General features: G+C 40.3%; 1 protein-coding gene and 1 long non-coding RNA gene across 3 annotated transcripts in view; one reads left to right on the top strand and one right to left on the bottom strand.

Moving 5' to 3' along the window:
- SLC35F1 (solute carrier family 35 member F1) overlaps positions 1–16299 on the top strand; it is a 399640-nt gene extending 383341 nt beyond the window's left edge. Inside the window, exon 8 of the mRNA XM_036872250.1 lies at positions 14142–16299. Coding sequence (XP_036728145.1) covers positions 14142–14366 — 225 coding nt within the window. The 3' untranslated portion in view covers positions 14367–16299. The remainder of the gene's footprint in view (positions 1–14141) is intronic.
- Positions 16300–16399: 100 nt separating this feature from the next.
- Positions 16400–19006, bottom strand: LOC118905529. 2 transcript variants are annotated; one of them, XR_005022244.1, is made up of 3 exons: positions 18969–19006; positions 16931–17021; positions 16400–16686 (listed from the first exon to the last, which is right to left on the bottom strand). It is a non-coding gene; the product is annotated as an uncharacterized LOC118905529 (long non-coding RNA). The 2 variants fall into 2 exon arrangements; XR_005022243.1 differs by lacking the exon at positions 18969–19006 and having other exon boundaries at positions 16931–17405.
- Between the last annotated feature and the right edge of the window lie 8549 nt (positions 19007–27555).

Genomic DNA, 27555 nt, shown 5'->3' with positions numbered 1-27555 from the left:
ACTCTAGATTTTTATTTTTAAAAATGTGTTTGTATAATAGTAACATAACCCAAAATTCACATTTTTTGCAAGTCCTAAGACATTAGATAATTTAATTTTTAATAATAGGTACAAAGAAAAAAAAATGAACAGTGTTGAATGTCTGTCACATTTTTTATAGCAGTTCATGGATTTCAAGTATTATACAATTCTGGGAAAAAGTAATAATGATGTAAGATTTTATGATGGAATAACCCAATATTCTGGGCCTACTGCCAATACTTCTCAGTGATATTCTGGAATTAAAAAGTGAGTGTCGAGGGCTATTTAAGAAGGTGGCAGCTACTTATCAGGTTCTGTGGATGAAGAGTGTCACCAGCCTTACCAGTAAACAAAGGATGTTGCAGCCATCAGGCCATCAGCCACTTGAGCCAAGACTGTGCACCCTGAGGGGATTCAGGATGGAGAAAAACAGGATACTGACCCTAGATAGTTAAGGTGCATATCAAAGGAATGATTTCCATGAGTCCAGATTCTTGCATCTTCCCATACATAGAAAAGCGCTAAATTCATTAACTTGAGATGTTTGTTTTTTCTTTAATTAGCAGAAATCTTTTGATGTTTAACTACCTAGTTTGTTTTTGCAAAACTCCTGTATATCCTGGCTCCTCCCTTACCTCTTAGGAATACTCCCTTTTATAGCTGTCTGAGAACTTGTCTCCTGGGCTTAAGTCCTCAGGAAGTTCGCCAAATAAAACATAATTCTTAACTTTTAGGTAGTGCATTTTTTTCAGTCTACAGTACCAGACTTCTTATTTAGAAGAAAAATGTATTAACCATTGAAACCATAATATGATTTCTTCCTTGACAGCTGCCACGTCAAGATATTCTTTACAATAAATTACTCATCCATTTATTTCATTTTTCTGTCTCTCTTGCCACCAGCACGTGCATGTGAGAGAAGGAAATGAGGAATTCCAATATGGTTGCAGGAGAGTTCATTTTTCATTTTGTCAAGGGGTTTCCCCCTCCTGCAGCCGGGATAATATTTCTTGATGATTGTGCATTTCTATGCATTGAGAAAGAACAGCTTCCAAATTCATCAACAATCCATTAAAGTTGTTCCAAGATATGTTGAATTAAATACAGTTGAGCCCCACCCACCCCTGTACAATAAGAGATAGGGATTGCCCTAGAAGCTTGAATATAGGGAATGGAAGAAACAAAAAGAGTTACGCTGCAATGCAGTTAACCAAGCACTTAGGAGATGGTAAGAGAATTGGGTGGAACCTCTGGGTGCTGTGTCAGCTGTCACTACAAGACAAGCCCTAAGTTCTCTATTAGACCTGCCCACACCTCCCATGTCCTCAGTTCCAAGTCGTTCATCACGGCGCTTCATGCTTCTCTGAGGGACTGGTTTTCTGAAAATGAAATGAGATGATACACGTGAAAATACGTTGGAGGAAGTGGACCACAGCTTTGTTTGCTATCTAAGATTATCAATCTTAATTTAGAATTGTTATGAAATGTACTTTCCTAAATATGGTTCTCATCTTAGAACACGTCTCAGGTTGCGAGAAAGGAGACCAATTGGCAGGAGTTATACCTACGACACCACGCAGTGTATGCTAGTGCTATAGAAGGTGTTAAGGGTAAATCCTCTCCATTAAAAAGATGATATGTGACAATAGGACAATAAACGCACCATGAGAAATGCTTAGAAGAGAATCACATACTCTCAGAACAGTCAGCTTCAGTAATTGAGATTCTTAATTTCTCTCTTCTTCACTCCCCACGTTTACTCCATCAGCAAATTCTATCCATCCTCCAACAAAATAGATCCCCTTCTGTTTCTACTGCCATCATCTTGGTTCAGAATACAACCATCTCTCACTTAGACCATTTCAATAGTCTCTTGGTCTTCCGCTTCCACTTAATCCTCTTGTCAATGAAACAACGTTGGCTGCCCTATCCGAAAACAAAGGATGTTGCATCACATCACAGTCATCACATTACAGCCACGGGACTCAGGATAGAAACAGGATGCACCTAGAAGTCACCCACTGCAGCCACCCCCGACGGTGCACTCTGAGGAGACTCAGGGTGAGAAAGTACAGGATACTGGCCCCAGATAGCTGAGGTGCACATCAAAGGAATGATTTCAGTGAGCCCAGACTTTTGCATCTTTCCATACACAGAAAAGTGCTAAATTCCTTAACTTGAGATGTCTGTTTTCTGTAATTAACAGTAATCTTTTTTTTTTTTTTTAACAGTAATCTTTTGATGTTCCAACCACCTGGTCTTTGTTGCAAAAACTCCTACATATCCCGGCTCCCCCCTTACCTCTTCGGAGCGGTCCCTCAGAGCTGTCCGAGAGGCTGCATCCTGGGTTTAAGTGCTCAGTTTTGTCCGCCAAAGAAACATAATTCTCAACTTTTAGGTGGTGCATTTTTTTTTTTTTTTTTTTTTAGTTGACAGTCTCTACAGTTAATCACCCACCAGCAGCCAGGGTGATCCTTTTAAAACACCAATCAGATTATGTTCTCTTCTTCTGAATACCCTTTAATAACTTCTTTCTCACTGCATTTTGAGCAAAATTTAGATGCCCTGCTGACCTCTAAGGGCCTGACAACTTTCCTGAGTGCCTACGTCCTGTGGCTCTATTGACTGAAAAAGATGCACCACCTAAAAGTTGAGAGTTATATTTTATTCGACGTTCTTAGGACTTCAAGCCTGGGAGACAGCGTCTCAGATAAATGCTGAGAAAACTGTTCCGAAGAGGAAGGGGGGAAACCAGGAGATATAGAAGTTTTTGCAACAACACCAGTCTTTCCCAAAGTCATATTACAGATTAAGTTCTTCAAGTTAGTTTTAGTCTGTCTCCCACGATAGACTGGAAACTGGGAACAGAGTTATATCCATTTTATTTGTCACCATATCCCCAGCACATGATACATAATAGGAACTCGGTAAGCATTTCTTGAAGGGATGGATATGATATTTAGGGTGATATTTAGGGTCTCAGATCATGGTTAAGCTCAGTTATTAAATGAATAATTACTGAGCTATTAGTTACTGAGTCTGTTACTAATAGTTACTGAGTCTATTAGTTTCATAGGGCTGCTGTAACAGATTACCACAAACTTTGGTGGCTTAAAACAAACAGACATTTATTCTCTCACAGTTCTGGGGTCAGAAGTTCGAAATCAGTTTCACTGGGCCAAGACTAAGGTTCAGCAGAGCCATGTTCCAACTCGAGGCTCTAGGCTCTAGAGAATCTGTTCTTTCTTCCAGCTTTTGTTGCTGCCAGCATTCCTTGGCCTGTAGCTCTGTCACTCCAGTCTTTAAGGCCAGCATCTTCAAATCTCTCTTCTCTGTCTTCACATCCCCTTCTTCTCTGTGAGTCTAAAATCTTCCTCTACTCCCTCTTGTAAGATACATGTGACTGCATTTCGGGCCCACCTGAATAACCCAGATATATTAGTCTGCTCTGGCCACCATAACAAAATACCATAAGCTGGGTGGCTTGGACAACAGAAATTTGTCACACATTTGAAGGCTGGAAGTCCCAGATCAGAGTCCAGCAGGGTTCAGTTTCTGGTGAGGGCTCTCTTCCTGGCTTGCAGACAACTGCCTTCTCACATCTTCGCATAGCCTTTCCTCATGTGTGTACACATGAGGGGGAGTGCCGGGCGGTGGGAGAGAGAGCTCTCTGATCTCTTCTCATAAGGACACTAATCCACCTTTATGACCTCATTTAACTTTAATTACCTTAATGGAGGCCCCATCTCTAAATACAGATACATTGGGGGTCATGGCTTCAATATACAAATTTGTTGGGGAGGGGTGCACAATTCAGTCCATAGCACCCAGGATAATCTGTCATCTCAAACTCCTTAATCACATCTGCAAAGACCCTTTTTCCAAATAGGGTAACCAACATTCACAGGTTCCAGGGATTAGGACGTGAATGTACTTTTGGGTCCACTTTAAAGCTTAGCACAGTGAGGAAGCAAAATTAATTGCTAAACTTACATATACTCAGGGCTGCTCAAACGTGATTTGTGTCAATGGGGAGCAGTTGCTCAAAATTAATAAACAAGGTAAAGCAGAATAGGAATTTATGAGGACTTATATAATTATCATTGTAAGAAAACTCAAGAAAAACATGTCCAGACACTGAGCCTATAAGCCAGGGGGTTATTATTTGCATTGCCAAAAAAGCCTTCCTCTCCAGATGGATTGATTGTCTCTTCTTTTAAGTTGCCAATTCTATAAATGCATTTTCAGTTCAACTTGATTTATGCTGAAGTTTTCAGAGAGGGCTATTGAGGAAGGTTTTTTATATCTATTTTTGCTTTAGCATTTACTTCTTGTGATATAAAGATAACAATATAGCTGACATTTATTGAACATTTACTATGTGCCAAGAACTGCACCAAAAGTTTTATACTTGCATTTCATTTAATGCTCACAACAGTCCCATATGGCAGGTACTATTATTATCCCTTGTTAACTGATGCGTGACCAGAGGTATAGAGAAGTAAGGGACTTGTCTAAGACCATAGCAAGGAGGTGGCAAACAGGTATGCAAACCCCAGCATTCTGACTCTAGAGCTTGTACTGTGAACCACCACTTGATATTGCCTGGAAAATATCATTAAACACTCCAATTCTAAAACTTGCCATGGAGAGAAATTGTTATAAAAGTTTATATCAGCATCTAGCCCTTTAATATAACAGATTTATGTGTTGTTAATTGTATTAGTCAGGGTTATCCAGAGCAATAGAACCAATAGGGTGTGTGTGTGTGTGTGTGTGTGTGTGTGTGTGTGTGTGTGTGTATCTATCTTTCTCTATCTCTATCTCTAGCTCTACATAGTCCTATCTATCCATCTTCCAATCTAGAGCTAGAGAGATAGAGAGATGGACTTATTTTAAGGAAGTGTCACATGTGATTGTAGAGGCTGGCAAGCTTGAAACCTGGAGGGCAGCCTGGCAGGCTGGAGTCCCAGAGAAGAATTGGTGTTGCAGCTTGAGTCCAAAGGCAGAATTTCTTCTTCCTCGGGGACCTCAGTCTTTTTCTCTTAAGACCATCAACTGGTTGAATGAAGCCCATCCACATTATGGAGGGTAATCTGCTTTACTCAGAGACCACTGAGTTAAATGTTAATTTCATCTAAAAAATATCTTCACAGCAACCTCTAGACTGATGTTTGACCAAATATCTAGGCACTATGACTTAGCCAAGCTGACACATAAAATTAACTGTCACAGGTCTACGTCTTCTCAACTCGGCACCCATATACACATCTCCTTAAATCATACTTAATCTCAAAATAAAGACAATAACAAGATGGTACTTTTGCCCAACATGATACAACTAGCCTGCACACAACTGAAAACACACTAACCTTTTCCCTAGAAAAGGATGCAAACATCTCAGGGGATGTTCACTCTTCTCCTTGATGTCCTGTAACTTAAATACTATGATGTAAAATCAGTACATCTTATCTGATAAGGGGATAAGAGAAGGGAGAAAACAAAGATATTTTATACACACACACTGACAACCATATTAATAACAAAATAAGGAGTAAATACTCGTGACAATTACAGTCCTCATTTCTGTAACTGGTTATGTTGCTGTAGCTGGTACTTATAACTACCTTCTTCCCGTACCCATTCTCTACTCCACTTGCCGTCAGCGAGTACCGCAGCCAACCATGTGGTTCTTTACCTGGTGGGGTGACCCAGCCTTCATTCCTAAAGAGTCCAAGCCATTAGTAGTCCTGCCTGGATTGGGCTGTTGAAGGTTTCCGTTGACTTCAATCACAGGGCATGGTAATACAAAGAGATGCTTAGGAGATCTGTAATCCAGATGTACTCTTACCTCCATCATGAAGTAGCAGCCCAATTTCCCCTTGGTAACCGAGGCCAACCACCCCAGCCAGCGCAGTGACAAGAACTCCCTTCTTTGTTCATTGAGAAGCATGAAGAGCCCAAAGTGGCTGGGTGCCAATCTTAACTTTCAGTTCAGTGGAATCATTGTGTGTCTCCTGGTGAAAATGTTCCTCCCTTTGGAACTAAGACTTTTAGATCAGCAGAGCAAAAGGTTGCAGTGACAGGAAGCAAAATTTTACCAGTGGATCCCTAGGAAAAAGTGAGTGGTGCCCCTCCCATTTCCATCTCTTGATTCCACTGTAATGGAACAGATGTTCTTTGAGGTGTATTGAGCTGCAATACTATCACTTCCATAAATTAAGATCTTTCACCTGCTTTAAAATTCAGTCCCTTGCAAAATCACTCCAGCCCAGTGTGTACCCCTGTGCTGTGTAGAGAGAAAATAGATCTCATGTGATGCAAGAGTCCAAACATGAGAGTGAAGGCCACTGCTCGGTGTACCTCACACACAAATGTCATCCTTTCTTGACTAGTGATAATAAGAACCACTCGTGGGAAGGAAACGTAAATGAGCCATTGAATGGCCTTTGGTGTAACTGAGCCTATAATTAAACATTCCCACAGACTAGCCCCCTTTTATTCCACTTGCGGCTTGGCTATGAAGGTCTTTTGCTGGACTGCAGAGAATAGAAATCTGCATGAACGAGGATTTCTAACAATTCATCAAACCAAGTGAAAATGTCTGTTTGTCATATAAAAGATAGTGGCAGGAATCCATTTTTAGCTCCTTGTTGCTGTACTCATGTGTGAAATTACCCGCAGGGGAAGATATTTGCCTGTAAAAGAACCCTTATTGGCCTTAGGTGTGATTGGCTGCACAGAATGTACTGCCAAATGAATTGGTTTTGCAAACCAAACAGAAGGCCTCATAAACTGAACTCAGATTGCAAGGGGGACATAGCCTTGCCCCGAGTGACAGTGTCAGGCCACGGAGGGGCAAGGGCCCTGGTTGCTGCTTCTCTCCTTAACAATATGATATTTGGAGGATAAGTTGTTGCCCAAGTTTTTAAGTCTTAGTGATATCTTGGTTTTCTGATATGGATAGAGAGACCATTTGGCATTTTGACTAAGGCACTCATTGATTTATTTTCTGTCTCAATTAGATTAGCATGAATTTGGGATTATTTCCTCTCTCCTAATTGGAGAAAGAATGTGGAAGGAGGCGTGGAGGTCAGTATTCTTAGTCCCTAAAAACAACCAATTTCAGTGTCTGTCGATAGATTGTGTGCCATGCCCACATTTGGCATTTTCCATGCTATAACTTAGAAAAAAGAAATATTACAATATTTAGCCAGAGAAATTTAGCCCCTTTTTATTTTCTTAAAAACAAAAAAGAATGAAGGAAAAAGAGAAGGAAGAGAAATAAGAGGAGACAAGACTAGGAGACAAAGCAATAATGAGGCAGGTCCAAAGAATTTGAAAAAGCTTGGGCCTCTGAGGGGAATTTATTTCCAGTTCAGTAAACTCAGAAGCAGAACTTTTGCATTTTTAATGCCCTTAATAATAATAAAAATGATCTTGTTAGGTTAGTGCAGAGCCAAAATTAGGAGGTCAAGTACCAACTTGTTTATGTTGGTGTTTCTGTGGAGCCAGGTCTGTCTAGTTTCCTTGCCCTGAATAGCAATTGACTCAGATTCAGCAGCGATAGATCAGGAGCAGGCAGAGCCTTTTGTCACAGGATCCCAACCAGGCCACAGCTTACAGCCTGCCCAGCAATGACCAGCTGCCTCTGGTTCTCTCCCCACCGTTCCACTCCCAGGTTCAAGGTGTGATCCACAGCCCTCTGATACTCACATGGCTGCTGAGAGACGTGTTTTCATTGGTGAGCTGTCCTCTCCCTCCTGGCCCAGGACACTCAGCAGATTGGCTGTGATCCACAGGGTCCACCTTTCAACCCACATATCAAGTGGGGACCCAAGAGACCTTGGGCTCCCCTTTTAGTTACAAAATCCAGTTTTACCTACCCATAATATTTGGACTTAAAAACTCCACGATGGCAGCATTATCTTTAATTATGATTCATTCTTTTTTTTTTTTTTGAAGAATTAATGGATTGACTCTTTTTTTTTAATTAATTCATTTATTTTTGGCTGTGTTGGGTCTTCATTGCTGCGCGTGGGCCTTCTCTAGTTGCAGTGAGCGGGGGATACTCTTCATTGCAGTGCGAGGGCTTCTCATTGCTGTAGCTTCTCTTGTTGCGGAGCATGGGCTCTAGGCATGCGGACTTCAGTAGTTGTGGCACCCGGGCTTAGATGCTCCACGGCATGTGGGATCTTCCTGGACCAGGGCTTGAACCCGTGTCCCCTGCATTGGCAGGTGGATTCTTAACCACTACGCCACCAGGGAAGTCCCATGATTCATTCTTTTAATTGGTATTTTGCTTAACTTTGTCACTGTTGTGTCTTTAAATTACCCTGGTACCTAAGATCTCCAAACTGTGTAATCTGATTCTGTTTGAAACAGAATTGGGCTTATTTATTCCTTTGAGTCTAGAAATCTTGGTTAGATGTGCCAGTTGATTTGGCTTTATATGTGCATTTTATATCATGGAGTCTGGTAGTATAGGGGAGAAGACACTTTGTTTTACACAGCAGAGTATTCAGGACAGTTTCCCAAATTTAATTAAAAGTCTAATTTTTCCCAGGCATAACTTGCTGCTGAAATTGCCAGGCCAATCTCTCTGCATGGAAGTTCTTCCCAGCAGCCCTTGAACCTCACCTGTACCAGCCTGTGCATATAACCTTGGGAATGACCAGTCACTGCTTTCATGGTTCTACTGACCCATGATTGCATTGACTTCTGAAGCAACTGCTAAATTTGTAGATTCCCAGACTCTACCTTCTTAGATGTTTTCTGCTAAAGAGTTTAAAATGTGGAAAGGTTTGATTACATCTGTGTCTGTTTAAAAGAATAAACTTGAATAAGAACTAGAAAGGAAATCATTATTGTGGCCACATGTCCTTTGTATACGTGAAATACTTCCATGTCAAAAGCCATGTCTAAAGCAAATTAGAAATATCCTTGAATTCATTTCTGAGAAGCTTCCTTATGCAGTTGAGAGACCAGTTTCAACTCCTTTGCTCACCTGCTCTACATGAGAAACCTTCAGGGGTGGTGTTCTTTCAGGCTACTCAGCTTCTCTCAAGAAAAGTTCAGAAGGCGGATCCTATCAGGTCAGCAGTAGTGGCTCATAGATGTGTGTGTGTGTGTGTGTGTGTGTGTGTGTGTGTGTGTGTGTGTGTGTGTGTGTGTGTGTGTGTGTGTGTGTGTGTGTATACACTAAAAGAGAGAGACAAACAGAGAAAAATACGTGCTGGGTAAATTTAGAAAAGAATTATATGGGGGAAGGGGGCTCTCCAAGTTTTTCAGTCCTGTTTCCTCCTAGCTATTGAGAAATCTTCTTTGCCTGTATCTTTCTTCTTTCTAATCTGACCTTATTTTCTCCCTCCTTCCAATTGTATTTTCTCTGAGCTTCCTCGGCTCTCCAAGTTAGACCTAAATTGGATTTAAATCTAAATCTCCCCTTCTTCTCAAATAACTTCAGGAGCTTTACCCAAGTCTCATCCCCCTGAACCCCACTTTCCTAGGAAACCCACCAACTGCTCTTTTCCAGGTCTTTCTTCCACCTCTCACAAGCGACATAGTTTCTGATTCCAACGAACCTTTGTGTTTTTTTGGTGACAGAACTGCCATACATCTCTCTTTAAGAACTAAGAGAATCTTTTACCTTTTCATTATCTATTAAATCAAAATTAGTTCTGGTCATTAATAAGCCCAAGTGGAGTCACTGAGCAAAAACAACCAGTCTAACATCAGGAACCTTGTAAAAGCCATGTTACACAGAGGCATACAGCATAAAAGGCCTCTTTTAATGTGCACTCTCCAGGAAAGAAGGAAAAACCAGGCCCTCCATGTAGAGGCAGTTGGTACACACATTCAGTGAAAGTAGAGCTTTAACCCACAGTCACTTCATGCCCTACCTCACGCCTCTCTGCAGTTGCCCACGTTCTCCTCTGCTTACCCCTGCCATCTTTTAGTCAACCTAAAAAGAATACCTCCCTTAAAAACTGACCTCTTCCTCACATAGTATAGTTGATATATTTATAAATATACTTTGAAATGGCTTTCAAACCATGTGGTTTTCTACTTGTATAGATTTAGGCCCATTAAAGTCATTCGTTTATTAAAACTCAACTTAGATGCTTAATACCAAAACTAAAATGAAAATTTGGTCTGTTGCTAACTGATGTGCTGAATGTCCCATTAGCTAACTAGTAATTATGTTGAGATGCCAGCTGGCTAAGAGCTAGGTTTCATCCCTAGTTGGAGGTTAAAGAGCTTGGTGCAGATTTATCATCAGTCTTCCAAGCCACCCCATTCTGAATTAATGGCTCGTGTCCCAGTCAGATTGCTTTAAGCAACACGCAGACATTCTCCTATGTACAGCAACTGCTTTCTGATCCTTGCTAGCAGTGAGACCGGTCAAGATGGAAAAAGGCAAGAGAAAAGTCAGTAGTGTGTGCAGTGTGGTAGTGAGAAAGGGTGCATCCTTTTTCAGCTTGTCAAAATTACAAGTCAGATAAAATGCAGGCAGAAGTGCAGCACCGAACACACAGCATCTTATGATGGGCTGCAGTTGACTGTGGCGAGGACCACGGAGTACCCTTCAGACAACAGCCCGTATTCTTAAAGGGAGGCAGCAAACCTCTACCAGAAACTCACCTTATCTGTAACTGGGAGATGGCTTTCCAGGAACTAGGCATGAGTATTTCTTTGCAGTAAACAAATTAAGCAGCCTAGAATATACAGAATTTTTGTTTGATTGATTGGTTTTTTTAAACAATTGCCCTATCAGGATAAGTGCAGCATCCAGAACTGAGGGTCATCCAATTAGTTACCCCTGTTAAATTTTCTTTTTTCTTATCAATCTATAAAGAGGAGAAAAATGAAACTTTTTCTTACTTTTTAAAATACAAAGCCTTTCTGTAATTATTTTTAACATTCAATATTTCTCCGGATTAATCTAATGCTTGCGTTACTGCTCCCATTTTGGGTTTGTGTGTTAAGTGAAAACTTTCTCTACCGACTATTAATAAAACCCCTTGGGTGACTTCCAAGATGCCTCTAGCGTATCAAATTCCATTCTGTCTGTATTTTGAACAATTTTAGAGTGAATTCTGTATGATTAAATGGAAATGCATTGTAAGTAAGGTATGTGTTGTCATTCTAAAGCTGTGTCCCAGGAAAACACTTTGTAGTGGTTTTATCACTCAACTTGATAGTTCCATGCCCCAAAAATGATTGATTCAGGTATTATTTTTTACACTGGCAAAGGCATTAGCTTTACAAAAAATGGCTATTAAAATCTTTGTCATATTGATCAAGTCAGAATATAGGAGCCAAAATTAGAAATTGAGAGGAATTCAAATCCTTCTCATACCCTGTATCAGATCCTTTCCTGTCTCTACATTATTTCAGTTGCCAAATCCTGTCCACCTCAAGTTTATGAAACTTCCTCTGCCAGTCCTCTGGTCAGCAGCCTACAGTCTTCTACCCAGACTCTTGCCTTCTGCATTGCTCCTCCCAATTCATCGTCTTATCACTCTCCTCTAACTGATCACAGGTTTGAAGATGACTTTTGGAGTCAATGATTAAGGATCAGTGCTATGACTTCCCTTTCAAGGAGTCTTTGTTTAGCATTTTATGTATGAGAGATGACGTTAGACTGAGTTGAAAGCTAAAACATTTGAAATACACTATTGGTACAGGCTGATTTTTTTATGGTTTCTTTCTTTAGTTTGAAACTTTAATTAAATTCATTAATTCATTCAAAATGTAAACAAAGAGCAAATAACACTTAGTAGATGCCTACACTATGCCAGGCTCTGCACTTGACACTGGTCAAGAAAGACACAGTCCCATAGTCAAGGGACTATAGGAGAAAGGCAATTTCATCAATGATTATATAAGAGTATTGTAACAGTCTTATACGTATAGTCATTGATGATAAGATAGTGCTGTAATAATAATAACAATGGAGCCAATGTAGGTTGAATACTCACTGCAAGGTAGGCAGTAGGATGAGTGCTTCACATGCTTTACCTAATTTTATCTTTATAACAACTCTATATAGTAGGTACAATTATTATCCCCACTGTACTGATAAGGAAACTTGGACCCGGAAAAAAGTTGCCCACAATGACAGCCAAAGAGGAGTGGGGCTAGATTGGAATCCTGTTTGTGGTTATAATGCAGTTCTAATCTCAGAGCCCCATTCTTAATCTCTCGACCTTCATCTGCTGCAACAGGGGCGGCCTCACACCCAAGACCTGAAAAGTTCTCACTGGAAACTGGAGGTGCATGAGGGGATTTTTGAAAATGAGAGTCATTAACAAAATATTTGAAATGTTGCTAATGTTAGGAACAAACTCATTTCATTTGCCAAAGTTTCAGGTAAAGGATGAAGCTCTTGAATGTAGAACTTCAGGAAGCAAATTTGGGTGTAAATAAGTTTTCTGAGATCATATACAACAGTCCTGAGTTAATAGTCTTCTTTTGCTACCATTTTGTTTTACAAACAAATTCATAAAGAAAAAAATTATTTTCACTGGGAAAAACTGAATTAATCAAGCTAATTAAGTGAAGCTGTTACAAGCTGAGTCTAGTATACAAATCCATCTGAGAAAGTAGTATCATATGAGTGTGAAGGATAAAGGACTTACAGGACAGAGTGAGAAGTGCTGTAGAAAATCAGAAAGTGATCTTTAGTCTTAACTACCTTGCTGCTGCTAAAGAGACAGAGAGAGACAGAGAGACAGAGACAGAGAGGTAAAAAACAAAACAAAACAAAACATCATAGCAGGAACTTTTAACCACAGAAATATTTTTTCTAAGTGCCATTTTCAAAACCGCCTTTCCTATTATTGAACATTATAGCCACCTTTTAACTCTTTATTATAGCATTGCAACTTAACTTTATAGACTCTCTGGATCCTTTTCCTGTTTTCCTTTCTTCCAGCTTCCAATTAATTTTTGTCTTTTTTTTTTTTTTTTACCAGTTTTTAGTTCTTTTACAGTATGAGCATACAAAATAAAATAGGAAAATCAAATTGATCCTTTTTTCCCAATGGATGCAAGATGTAGTCAAGACTGGGACAACAGCTGTCAACTACAATGGGAGTTGGCAGGCCATAAGTGCATTGTATTGTTTTAACCTATCTGTACCTCTGTTTCTCCACTGAGACTATTAAGTCCTTGATGGTAAGGACCATATGTTTTCATTTCTCTTTCCCCAGCACATAGTTCAAAGTTTGATACAGAGAAGACATAGAAGAAAACTATTGGTTGAATGAAGCAGTGAATGAATGAATGAAACAACAGAAATGGCAACACTCATACTGTTACCTCCCTCTCCCCCACTAACTACTCAAATAATTCTAGAATAACTACTCAAGAAGGCCCAGAAGGTGTAGTTTTTTTTAAAAAACATATGTAAATTCTCGGGGAAGTTGTATACACCAATATTTTCTTTTTTTCACCACAAAACTCTATGAGTTGTCGAGCAGTAGTTTAGGAACAGAATACTATATATCCATCCCTATTTGGTTTTGTTTTTAAATTAGTGGAGCAAGAATGAAATGTTATACTATTTCTTTCTATCCAAGGATAATCTAATCTTGCAAAGACAGTTACCAAAGTCAATAACAATTCCTACTCAGAAGACAAATAGTGTCTGAATTGGATTAAGGTGAAACAGACGTGCCTGACGCAGCTGTGTCAGTGAGGCACTCGGTGTTTATGGCTTCATTACAACCTTAAGTGGAATATCTCTATTTCTTCCGTGATTAATGAAGTCACAAACAACCAACTCTTTGTTGAGTGATACTGGAGAGATTTTTGCTTTTAACTTGTATTTTAATTCGTGATTAACTCTCTCTCACATCAGGTACTCAGATGGGGACAATTAGCTTTAGGGACAATTAGCTGAGTGTTCCTCTGTGTTAGCCACAGAGTCAAGAAAAAAGATAAGGAGAATCAATAAGACCAAGACAGGGTAGAAGAGAACATTCACCTTCCATCAAGATCCTTGGCCGACTCATCAAGCTGCCTGTCACGGCTCCGCTCCCGTCTCTGCACCTCATTCATGTGTAAGTGCTTCTGCTCTGGCTGCTAAGTGACTTGGCTGTTGTGTTGTTTAGTTTTCAGGACTTTATCTCCTGTCTTTCTTCACCATCCTCCTCGGCCTGGTGCTCTACTCCTCCACCTCCACATACATAGCCCAGGACCCCCGGGTTTACAAGCAGTTCCGCAATCCTTCGGGACCCGTCGTGGACTTACCAGCCACAGCTCAGGTGGAGCCTTCAGTCACCTATACCAGCCTGGGCCAGGAGACTGAAGACGAGCCCCACGTTCGTGTGGCCTAGGACGACACCCTCCCAGCCCACTGAGGACACCTCCGCGGCCGTGTGTCCGCCCGTCATCTCATGTTTTGTACATAGAGAAAGGTATTTATTAGGTGCGGTTTACACAGGTGGACTGCAAGGTAGCGAATCTGAAAGCCTGTAAAAGGCGTAAGCTAAACATCCCTGGAGACACAGGCTCTGATCCACCTGACCTGGGGAGATGCCTAGCTAGTGTGTATCCGGGTCACAACCCCCCTGCATTAATTACTGTGAAAATGTTTGAATCAAAAGCAAGTATTATTGTTTGTATTATTACGGTTACTGTTACTACACCGACTTTCAGGAGGAGGTTTTGTACTCCTGATGGGAACTCTCACCAGACCCACTCACATGTAGTTAACATCAATCCCACTTTTTTATGGCAAGCCACTTTTTAAGAATCACACTTTATTTTTGTGCACAGTCTCTGAGTGCTGCATGCCACAGGAGCTCCACCCTACGACGCTTCCTTATCCTAGGGACCTGGGGGCTCACAGTTTCCTCTGTTACCTGTTGGATTGCCTGCTCAATATGTATTTTGTGCTGTGACCCTTGTGGGGAGTGGCAACTGACCATATAATTCTCTATTCTAGGAATAGATATAAAACAAACATTTTAGCCTTTTTATATTTCAATCTCTGATTACTCCAGGCCATTGCCTTTCTGTTGTGCCACATAATTCTGCTAATCAAGTCCCTGTAATAACAGGATAAGGAAAGTTCCGTTTCTGTGGCTTATGGGAAACCCCAGAAATAATATTATTTGTGCTTAGGGCAATACATTTTTTTTCATCTTTCTGCTCCTCCCTATGTTCCCTCTTCAAAAAATATATTTGGTTTTCCTTTTCCCCCCTAGATTTCTTTAGTGATAATATGGAAATCAGTCAAGGCCTTGGAAAAAGCCATGGTCCTCTGCCCTCTTGTGTGACATCCTTTTTGAAATACACCAGCATGGGAAATTACCTTTACTGTGGAGTGTCATTGGTTGTTTGGCCTCCCAACAAAGTCAGGGTGCTGAGGTGGAACAGTCTCTGACGATAGTTTGATTGATCTGGCCATTTTGTAGTGGTAAAAATGCCACCAATGAAAAAGTCTGGCATTGCGGTCATATTTGGCATCCATTCAATAGCAGAATATATCACACAACATTCTTATGGATACAGAGAATATTACAGGGTCCTGATAAGGCTTTGAGGGGTATGTCACTGGTCTAATTTTGTTGCCCTTAAAATAGCCCTTTCTTCAAACACAGAAAATCAAGAAACACCACAAACCTCTATGATTTACAATAGATTCTACATGTCACTACGTGCAATAGTCTTTACCTTTGGCTGGCCTCAATACGATTCAAAAAGATCCTCGATAGAGTTACAGGGTTTGTAAAGGGAAAATAAATGTTTTGGGCAATTCAAATCAATACATCTTAAGCAAGCAAAGCAAAACATCAGTGGGGTCTCTGTAAGGTAGAGAACAGATTGCAGCTTAGTCAGGATTTCCACAGTAGCCTGAACAAGGCCTAAATACGGCTGACAGAAGCATCCCATGCTGTCCGCCAGCACCCATGTGACACTTCTGCCTGCCCTCTACCCCAGGACAGGTAGTCCTGCCCTTGGAGTTGGAGCAGACAAACTATCTTTTCTGACATGCAGATTTTATGTTCATCTTTGTTCAACCCCCTTAGAAACATGTTTTATTTTCAGTGAAAAAAAATCACCATTAAAGCTATATCAAGTTAAAAGAACTTTGCCAATGTTTGCTCTCTGCTACCTTTTAAACCAATTAAATACCTTTCTCTGAATATTTTGTCCATTCAGATCTGAAGACCTTTAAAGACTGTGGTTTTATTTTTGTGTTTACATTCCTTTGGTTTGCATAATTTGCTTGATTTATTGCATTTTTAGTATTTATTTTAAGCCAAATGTTTTAGTCTTTTTTATTCATTTTTATGACACTAATTTGTAGACGCTTAGTAAAGTCTTATGAGAAATAAGTGGATGAAAGTATTTCCAAGTCGACTCAGTGGACTGGGAATTTTTTTCAAATTTAAATTTCAAAAGGGTTTGCAAATCAGTGGACGGCTACAAGTTGCCATCTGAATTATTTTCTAGGATATTTTAATTGACTCCACTGTATGGAAACCAAGTGTGAATGTTAAGGTGAATTCACTGTATACCCTTTACCATCCAATGTCCTTGTACACAAGATTTTCATGTCACTGGGGTAGCTCACTGTGTTGGTTCTTCTCCATTTAGAAAGGCTGATAACGTACTGAATTGTCTGAGATCAGGAATTCCAGATTGACCCTTCGGGGAAAAAAGAAAATAGCAAGAAACAAACTCTTTTTCCGTGTTAAAAACATCGATCCTTTGGGAGTGGGGTGGGAAATGGGGGTAGGACATCATAAACTCTAGCTGTTTGAGTTTCTGAAATTTCATAACCTCAGTAGACACCAGCAAAAATTTCAGCTTTTCAATCCACCACCAACCACTCTCTCCTCCACAAATGAGACTTTAGCAATTTGTCTAGAATTTGGTTGGGTAAGCAAACCTTAGCTCTCCTAAGTGGCGGTCCTCACTCAATGACAACTTGCACTGGGGATACTGCTCGCCTTGGTCACACTTTCCCACAGCTCCGAGCTCTGAAATACACAACCAGGTAGAACAAGCAATGGAAAAATTTGCACCACTGTGTCCCATGAAAATGTTTCAATGTTTAGTTTAGGTATTGCTAACTTGTGCTATTAACCTTTTGACAAGCGTGTAGTACTGTTTGTTTTGGGTTTGTTTTTGATTTGTAACCGTTTAGTAGTCCCCAGCTAGCTACCAGTACAGATTTTACCCCATGGGTAGGATTCTACTGTCAAGCCACGTAACAAAGCACACTAATCCAGACACTGCAAATGGAAAATATGAACCAAAAAGGAAATTGACACCGATAAGTTGAACAAACTCTCCATTTTTGATATTTGCATGCTCCCCTATGGACTGGCTGTGGCAATGTAATGCCTGTATAATGTTTTCAAATAAAAATAAATGCTTTATGAAAGCACAGAGTTCTTGGTTTTCTTGAGTGTTTGTCTGCACTATGACAACCAGGGAAGCAGCTCCCGTGGGATGCTAGAAATAGCAACGAAAGTAGATAGCAGGGTACATGTCAAAATAAAAACCAGAAAGAAAATATTTCCAAATTAGGAAGGGCACAGTTGGTCTCAGAGCTGTAGCTTCGAAAAGCCAAATTAAAGCCACATTTGTAATTTGCAAAATTAATTATTTATCTAGGTACTTAAGGAGGCTCTGGGGCTACAACCTCCAAGCCCACATTTAAAACACATGTAGGACAATTATAAATTTACCTCCAAGAAACAATTTCTCATAAAGAAGAAAGATTTGTGTAAGCTGCCCTCAGCACAATGCCAGACACAAAGAAAGAGCATTAACATTTGTAAAGCAGGACTGTTTGCGTTTCTGCTCCAAACTGACACAGCATCTTGTCATGGTCACTTCTCCACTAACTGCAGTCACCCAGTAATTTTAAGTACTGAGAAACGATTGTATATAAATATACATGTTCTTGTCATTTATGTTCATAATCAGACCTCAAAAATTAAATGAGCTGAAAAGACTGTGTGTCCGAGTTATATATTTAAAATCTTAAAAGAAAAACATTCATTTTTCAAGGAAAAAAAGGAGCAGTGGCACACAGCCTTTGTACAGGGCTCTTAAGTAGAGATCCGTTGTGATCTGCTTTTATAAGTAGAACAGTACCACACTTCACATAAATAATTTGTTTAAACAGCGTGACTCAGTTTAAAAAAAGTTTTTTCCTTGAGAAATGTAACTCTTTCTCTAAAGTATTATTTATTTTTATTTAGTAAACTCTTTGATCAAAGATGAAATACAGTTGAACTTCAACTCAGTCTGTGTCTAAATGTCCAACAATTCTAAATTATTGGGGTCCACATAGTATACCTAATAAACATATATGTCATGTTTAGTCTGTCTCCCCAGTGAATTATCATTTTCTTAAGAGAAAGAATTGGGTTTCCTAAATGCTTGGAAGTTCTTGCAAAAGGAAGCTAAGGCAGTACTTGAATGGTTTTTGTGATTATTAGCATGAAGAAAAAGAGAAACAAGTAAAATTCAGCAAGTGAGCTGTAAGTACTGTATTGTCTTGATGTTCCATAGGAAAACAAATAATATCTGCAGTGATAGGGACTGAAATCAAATCCAGCTGATCTATTTTCAGGCCCCACGAAACACCTTGCTCATGCAAGGCTCTCATACATCTTTTTTTAATGGAATCTAACTTCTAAATCAGAAATACAAAGTACAAGGCTAAGATATTCTATTACAAAGTGTTCCCCTTTTCCTTCTACAACTAAGTACTTTTTTCTGTAAAATTCCTGTTCTTGGAAAGAAAGGCATCACGAGGTCCAATTAAACCACCCTTGAATTTTTTAACAAACCCTTAAAACGTTAGGCTATTCCTTCAGGTTGACCCTGGGATAAAAAACAACAAAGTGAAGTTCTTTTTTCACTTGCAAATAGTGTTTTTGAATGCATAACATTGCTTCTTAATTATGTACACTGATCTTTCTTTTTTCTTTCTTCTCTTCCTTTTTTCTTTGATTTTTTTTTTTGCTTTTTTCTTTTTCTTTTTTCTTTCTGCGAACATAAATAGAGAATATTCATTCTGGGCCACCTACTCGGTCTCTGTCCTTTATTCTCTATGTGGTCAAAAATGTTTAATTCAAAAAAAATTATAATACAGCTGGAAAGCCCCACACCTACCAGATGGCCTTTCATTAGTGCCTGAAAGGACAAGGCATTGTGTGTCACTTTTTAGACAGCCAGGCAAGTCGCCTCCAAACGACACTGCAACCTGATTAACAGGGAAAGCTAATGATCAGAGGGAGGAGGTCCCTGGGAATAGACTAAAATTAGGGGCTTCCATCTGGATAGACAAAGGCCTGGTGTAATATGACTAAATCTATAAAAGCATGAAAACGAGCTTGTTCACCAGGCCTCAGCGTTAGAGCTGGGAACCATCCCATAATGCTTGGAGGATAACTTCAGGATGGATAAAGATAAATATTACTTTTTACACAACGGGGAGTAATCTTCCTGAACTCATTACCCCACAGTGATGGCACTGGCTGAGAATATGTTATGTCAGGCAGTAAATAGGCTGTGTAATTCATTATCCAATCCGTCAAGCAGGCACTCAGTAATTAGGCCTGGACAACAGGTCCGTAGACCCAGTCTGTTGCAGGCGAAGCTGGCTGTGTGGTCACACTGGCTTTAAGAGGCATAACACCAGTACATCCCCGACCCTGGGAACTTGGCAGCACTGTGGATAGCTATGTCTTTGGGCCGCTAGATGTCGCTGTCTGAGGTTAAAACATCAGGATGACCACCTGCCCGCAGTGGTGAAGCTGTTATTGGATTCTCCACTCCTGGGGGGCAGCCCCGGTCTAGGTTCTCATCTTACTGTTCAGGCTTCCTCCTCCCAAACGTCTGTGGTCAGGGGTGGTGAAGCGAGAGAAGTTCCAGTGGTAACATCTCGAACATCTTCACCACTGTGTCATTGCTAAATGTGTAGAAAAGTAAAAGAGCAAGAGAGAAATGTGAGGCTAAAGGAAGCGGCATTGCTGGAATTATTCAGAAGTAAATTACACTCGAGGGCAACACACCCATCCATTTCAAGAAATGCTGAGTGACAGATAAATGTGTGCATGCACGAATTCCTCATGGGAGGAAGAAGTAGATCCCCAGGTGCTGAAGAGCACACGCCTCATGGCGGTGGGTCGAAAGCCTTCTGCACCTGACATTTCCCCCAACAGTGTCCACAAATGCATTTCTGGGATTTGGAGCTAAAAGGTTGAAGCATGGGGTGATACCTACTTTTGTGCAATGTTGGGTCTTATTCCTGCCTTTCTTGCCCTTGTCTTTGTAGGTGAGGAGAATTACTTCCATAGTACCTGAAGAGGTTTGATAAATTTTAAGTAGTAGTAATAATTGCAGTTTCACAGATGGTTGGCCACTTGCCAATTTCACAGTAAACTAGAAAAACAATTAAGAAAATCTGCTTGCTCTTAAAATGACTACTTTTCTAAATGAAATTATTAAAGAGGGAGGAAATGGGCTAATCACTGGAATAATCAAAACAGTCTCATTGAATGGACTTGAGGACATGGGGAGGGGGAAGGGCAAGCTGGGACAAAGTGAGAGAGTGGCATGGACATATATACACTACCAAATGTAAAATAGCTAGCTAGTGGGAAGCAGCCGCATAACACAGGGAGATCAGCTCAGTGCTTTGTGTCCACCTAGAGGGGTGGGATAGGGAGGGTGGGAGGGAGATGCAAGAGGGAGGAGATATGGGGATATATGTATATGTATAGCTGATTCACTTTGTTATAAAGCAGAAACTAACACACCATTGTAAAGCAATTATACTCCAATAAAGATGTTTAAAAAAAAAAAAAAAACAGTCTCATTATGGGACTCCCTGTGAGCTTTTGTTTGAATTCTCTAATACAGTTTTGGGCATTAAATAGGATTTTAAAAGCTAAATAGGTCACTCATGCATAAATGGTTGAGTGAATCACATAACTGCTTCATGGGCCCCATGATTCTGCCTATCAGGCTGCATTTTAATTAAAAGGAAAATTGTCAGGGATAGAGGACAACTTAATGTGAGGAGTTTGGTGTCGTAGTTGAAGACTGAGACTTCACTTGACATTCAGTTTTCAATTCATAATTATGACCTCCAAACAACTGTGAAGTTCATCTTCATTTCAGTCACAAGCTTAGACACAGAATTTGAGAGCTAGCGGGAACACTGGCGATCATTCCGTTCAAAATCTCAAGTCATGTCATGGCATCTAACGGTGGAGATGGTTTAGTTGAAGAAAAGATGTTTAGCCTGGAGAAGCTATAGCCTTGTTCATCACTGGCAAAATTTGGTAAATAGCAATATAGTGTGTGGTACTTCTGTTAAAGAGGCTGCTCTGTGATCACCGGAAACCAGTGTCAGAGAGCTAATGCAGATCCTTCCCGTTAAGGGGCCGGGCAGCTTGTTAGGCAGCTTGGATAAATGACCCTTAGGAGGATCCCTATTTCCAACCAACTCCGGAAGTGGAATCCCAAAGAGAAAAGAAAAGAAAAGCACCCAGTACATGCCCAAGCTAGACTGCCTTTGCCCTTTGGATTGAATCCATCCAGCTGAATACACAGATGGGAAGTTCTCCCTCTGCTACTCCTACTCAACACACAAGTGGAAGAGGGGTCCTTGGGACTGGCTTTGCCTGTGATACTCCCAAAACCAGATGAACTACTTAGAGCTGCAATGGTCTATCTGCAACTGCTGTGCCAGAGTTGAGAGCTCACTGCTTCCATGGGGGGATTTCAAACTCCCAGACACCCACTAGCCCTCACTCCTATATTCTCCAATGACCTATGGCAGGTCAGCGTCACTAGTGAGGCCACCACCCTTGGGAAACAAGTTACCTGCCACTGAATGAAGACCCGACTGCACTCAAAGGTGAAGAAGCTTCTATTTTCCTCCTTATTGGCACAACAGAAACCACTCAGTCCAGTGGGCCCTGGAATGCAAGGATGGGGGAAATAAAAGTCATTGAAAAAGAGATCATGATAACTGAAGCTTTCAATTTTTTTAAGCAAAATTTGCCCCTGTCTACCTGGAGGCACCAGAGTCTCTTCAGAGCCCTCGGGGCTCTATGGGGCCACCACCTTCTACTCCTGGGTTAACGGGGTGAAAACACCCTTTTACTATTTCTCCTGTGGTTGGTTGAATGGATTGCTTCTATTCATAATACAGTCTCCTTTCCTTGATTCTTGACGTTGTAAAGGAATAGACTTTTATGTACTAATGCAATTTTGATTATTTACATTTTCATGATAAAGTAGAATGTCTTCTTTAGGGTATAACGTAGTTCGCATCTGTTTCTAATGTGATTGTACCAGCATCCGAGTTTTGGCATCACACTACTTCTGTCTACTCCTCCTGAAGTGACTGACCCAGCTTCACGGCAGCATCCACGTCTGCTGCCATCTTCTTAGCTTGGTCTTTCTACTTCATTAATTCATTCTTGCTCACTGCTTCTTTGAGCATTTCAGGAAAATGGTTTTCTTTACTTTAGAACTCAACTGTATTTACTCTTTTGTCTTTAAAATCATTTAAGAAGAGGACAAAACTCTACAGAGCATGAATGATTGTATCTCAGATACTGGGTCTAGACTGTATGCACATTTGCTTTAAAAATTCGAATAGAATTAGATTTTTTAACATCGCACTGCATGTTCATTAAATGAAAATAGTCTAGGTTCTAAATTACAATGATTTAAAAATTACATCATATTTTTAATTTAAAATTATTATTTTTCTAATGTCCTTACCTGTCAACACCATACTTCAAGATCCCCACATTAGCAAAACACTGTGAAATGTTTTACTGCTGGTGGAGTTGGTTCATGCCATCCATCCTACAGAATGAACTTATTTTCCTCCATTTCTCTTTCTTTTGCATTTTCACTTCCAACATTTAAAAAAAATTTTTTTACGCTATTCTTGTATTCATCCAAGGAAACCTTCCTGAGAGGAAGTTGTGACCAAGAAGATAATGTGGAGATAATAATATAGAGCAAATAATTCAGTGTTATCCTGATGACAAAGAACTAAAAGTTTTTTTTTCTTATACACTTTATCCTTAGAAGAACAGAGTAATAAGTAAAAGTATTAATATTGGAGTTGAAAATCTAAAAAATAAGGCAATAAATGTAGGCACCCAAAATCAAACTAAATAAAAGTTTTGGTGAAAGTCAGATATTTTGCTCCAATCCAGGTTCTGCCCTTAACTGGCCCATTTGCAGCAAATGGACAGATGTAAACAGGATTCCTGACAGACTTAGCTCATCTCACATGTCAGCCAATGTAGCAAAAACGGGTGCCAGCAAAACTTTGTGCCAACAAAGAGGCCAAGTCAAGACATAGTAAGATCAACATAATAAAGGCCATATATGACAAACCCACAGCCAACATTGTTCTCAATGGTGAAAAACTGAAACCATTTCCTCTAAGATCAGGAACAAGACAAGGTTGCCCACTCTCACCACTATTATCCAACATAGTTTTGGAAGTTTTAGCCACAGCCATCAGAGAAGAAAAAGAAATAAAAGGAATCCAGATTGGAAAAGAAGAAGTAAAGCTGTCACTGTTTGCAGATGACATGATACTATACATAGAGAATCCTAAAAACGCTACCAGAAAACTACTAGAGCTAATCAGTGAATTTGGTAAAGTAGCAGGATACAAAATTAATTCAGAGAAATCTCTTGCATTCCTATACACCAATGATGAAAAATCTGAAAGAGAAATTAAGGAAACACTCTCATTTACCATTGCAACAAAAAGAATAAAATACCTAGGAATAAATCTACCTGAGGAGACAAAAGACCTGTATGCAGAAAACTAGAAGACACTGATGAAAGAAATTAAAGATGATACAAGCAAATGGAGAGATATACCATGTTCTTAGATTGGAAGAATCAACATTGTGAAAATGACTATACTACCCAAAGCAATCTACAGTTTCAATGCAATCCCTATCAAACTACCGATGGCATTTTTCACAGAACTAGAACAAAAAATTTCACAATATGTATGGAAACACAAAAGAGCCCGAATAGCCAAAGCAATCTTGAGAAAGAAAAACGGAGCTGTAGGAATCAGGCTCCCAGACTTCAGACTATACTACAAAGCTATGGTAATCAAGGCAGAATTGTACTGGCACAAAAACAGAAATACAGATCAATGGAACAGGATAGAAAGCCCAGAGATAAACCCATGCACATATGGTCACCTTATTTTTGATAAAGGAGGCGAATATACAATGGAGAAAAGACAGCCTCTTCAATAAGCAGTGCTGGGAAAACTGGGCAGCTACATGTCAAAGAATGAAATTAGAATACTCCCTAATACCATTCACAAAAATAAACTCAAAATGGATTAAAGACCTAAATGTAAGGCCAAACACTATAAAACCCTTAGAGGAAAACATAGGCAGAACACTCTATGACATAAATTACAGCAAGATCCTTTTTGACCCTCCTCCTAGAGAAATGGAAATAAAAACAAAAATAAACAAATGGGACCTAATGAAACTTAAAAGCTTTTGCACAGCAAAGGAAACCATAAACAAGACGAAAAGACAACCCTCAGAATGGGAGAAAATATTTGCAAATGAAGCAACTGACAAAGGACTAATCTCCAAAATTTACAAGCAGCTCATGCAGTTCAATAACAAAAAAACAAACAACCCAATCCAAAAAATGGGCAGAAGACCTAAATAGACATTTCTCCAAAGAAGATATACAGACAGCCAACAAACACATGAAAGAATGCTCAACATCACTAATCATTAGAGAGAAATGCAAATCAAAACAACAATGAGGTATCACCTCACACCAGTCAGAATGGCCATCATCAAAAAATCTACAAACAATAAATGCTGGAGAGGGTGTGGAGAAAAGGGAACCCTCTTGCACTGTTGGTGGGAATGTATATTGATGCAGCCACTATGGAGAACAGTATGGAGGTTCCTTAAAAAACTAAAAATAGAACTACCATACAACCCAGCAGTCCCACTACTGGGCATATACCCTGAGAAAACCATAATTCAAAACGAGTCATGTACCACAATGTTCATTGCAGCTCTATTTACAGTAGCCAGGACATGGAAGCAACCTAAGTGTCCATCAACAGATGAATGGATAAAGAAGATGTGGCACATATAGACAATGGAATATTACTCAGCCATAAAAATAAACAAAATTGAGTTATTTGTAGTGAGGTGGATGGACCTAGAGTCTGTCATACAGAGTGAAGTAAGTCAGAAAGAGAAAAACAAATACCATATGCTAACAATATATATGGAATCTAAAAAAAAAAAGAAATGGTTATGAAGAAGCTAGGTGCAGGATAGGAATCAAGATGCAGATGTAGAAAATGGACTTGAGGACACAGGAAGGGGGAAGGGTAAGCTGGGACGAAGTGAGAGAGTGGCATGGACTAATATATACACTACCAAATGTAAAATAGCTAGTGGGAAGCAGCCGCATAGCACAGGGAGATCAGCTCAGTTCTTTGTGACCACGTAGAGGGGTGGGATAGGGAGGGTGGGAGGGAGATGCAAGAGGGAGGGCATATGGGGATATATGTATATGTATAGCTGATTCACTTTGTTATAAAGAAGAAACTAACACACCATTGTAAAGCAATTATACTCCAATAAAGATGTTTAAAAAAAAAAAAAAAAGACACAGTAAGAGAATCCAAGTTAACTGAGATGATCTAGGTCTCCTTCTATTAGCCCAGAGTTGCTCCAGATAATGCTCTTATTTGGACTCACTAGAGGGGATTCCAAAACCTACCTCTACGTGGAACTTGAGACCACCTTTCAGCCACTTGCTTACAGATTACGTCCTATTATGAACACGAGTTGATGGTTTTCTCCAGGAAAGGAAATTTGAAAATCCCTCCTCTTCTCCTTTGCAGCTCGATCTAGTAGCTATGTCTACTTTTACCTTAACAGGATGTGTTCCTCATTTGAACATCATATTCCAGCTGTCAATCTCCAGCAGAGCTGTGAACTCAGGCCTCCAAGATTCCTCTGAGAAGCCCAAGGGCAGCTAATAATAAGACCAAAGACATCAATTTTGCCCAGCATCCCATGGCACATGTGCTTCAGAACGAGATAATGCTTGAGAACAAAGCAGGTAGACTAGATTCCTCCTTCCTGGATGCAGCCAGACCTGTGCTTAGGATATGATTTCAATGAATGCCTTTTTAAGTTAGAGAAGTGAAAGCCCCCAAACAGGCCAAACCCAGGTTTTCCATTTGCACCTATAACGGAAACCAGTTGCTCCCTTTATAAAATCAAGCCCTGGTCCTCTGATACTGACAATGGATGGAGACTCTCCCATTACTTGGGGGATAATGTGGAGCTACAGTAATTAGTGCAAGATCTTCAAGGGGAAGATGCAACTCAGTGAAAAGTGTCAGATCTCAAGGTCTCTCCCTTTAAAGAGACCTTTGCCCATTGCCAATCTTGGAGCATCCTGGCTCAAGATTTTAGGGGAGCCATTGCATTTTCTTTGAATCTATTACAGATTTCTATGTAGCTGAAGCTACAACTGATATAATTTATTCTACTGTGTGCTAGACAATGAGCATTGTAGCGATTGTCTCAATGAGTCCTCAAAACAACCCCATGGGGTGGGTTGTAAAGTGTATCCCAGGTTTTTTCTTTTTTTGATGAGTTAATAGAGGCACGGTTGGGTGATATAAAATCGCCAAGTTTACACAATTAGCAAGTGATGAGGCCAGGATGCAAACCCAGGTGTGCCTGACTCCAAAGACGGAAGATACACTATCGAACAAGATGTCTTATGATATCTCAGAAAACGGTTCAAATTCACCAAACCTTTGAGGAACTACCTGCAAGAATCCAGTGAAAAGAAGCATGTGGGAGAGGAATGAAGTGACTCTGTATCCAAGTATAGAATGGGTTACATTGTAACGATTAAATCAGCTAGCTTAGGAAACCAACGCCAACCACATTCAAGGCTCACCTTTGGGTATCGAAATGCGTGACAGGCAGGTTTCCCCCTGTGTAGTCCCAACAGTAACACTGGTCTGAAGAAAAGAAAAACAAAACAAAAACGGAAGAGATACTAACTTGCTCTGGAGGTAGAAGGACGTAGTCGGGGAAATGTCCTTGACTCCTCCAAAAGCTCCATCCCACCTGCCGAGGCAGCAGGCCCCTCCCACCCCCTCCCCCAGGGAGACACCTTATCTGTACCACCTCCTGCTCCGCCTCCCAGCGGCGCTGGCACAGCCTACCGCGGCCTCCTTCCTGAAGCACTTCTTTCCCTTGAGGTTTGTGGACCATGCTCGCCTGGCGTCCCTGCACATCACAGGCCACGCAGGCCACTCCTTCTTGGTGTCCCTTACTGGACCCTCCTCCGCGCGCACAACGCTGAACGTTGGAGCTGCCCACAGCTCTGCCTTCAGTTTGCTTCTCCTTTTTATCTGCACTCACTCGCATTGCTTTAAACACCAGCTTCATGCTGACAACTCCCTTTTGCATC

This window comes from Balaenoptera musculus, chromosome 12, assembly GCF_009873245.2.
Source record: "Balaenoptera musculus isolate JJ_BM4_2016_0621 chromosome 12, mBalMus1.pri.v3, whole genome shotgun sequence".
In the NCBI taxonomy this organism is placed as follows: Eukaryota; Metazoa; Chordata; class Mammalia; order Artiodactyla; family Balaenopteridae; genus Balaenoptera; species Balaenoptera musculus.
This window is presented reverse-complemented; position numbering and strand designations above follow the sequence as displayed.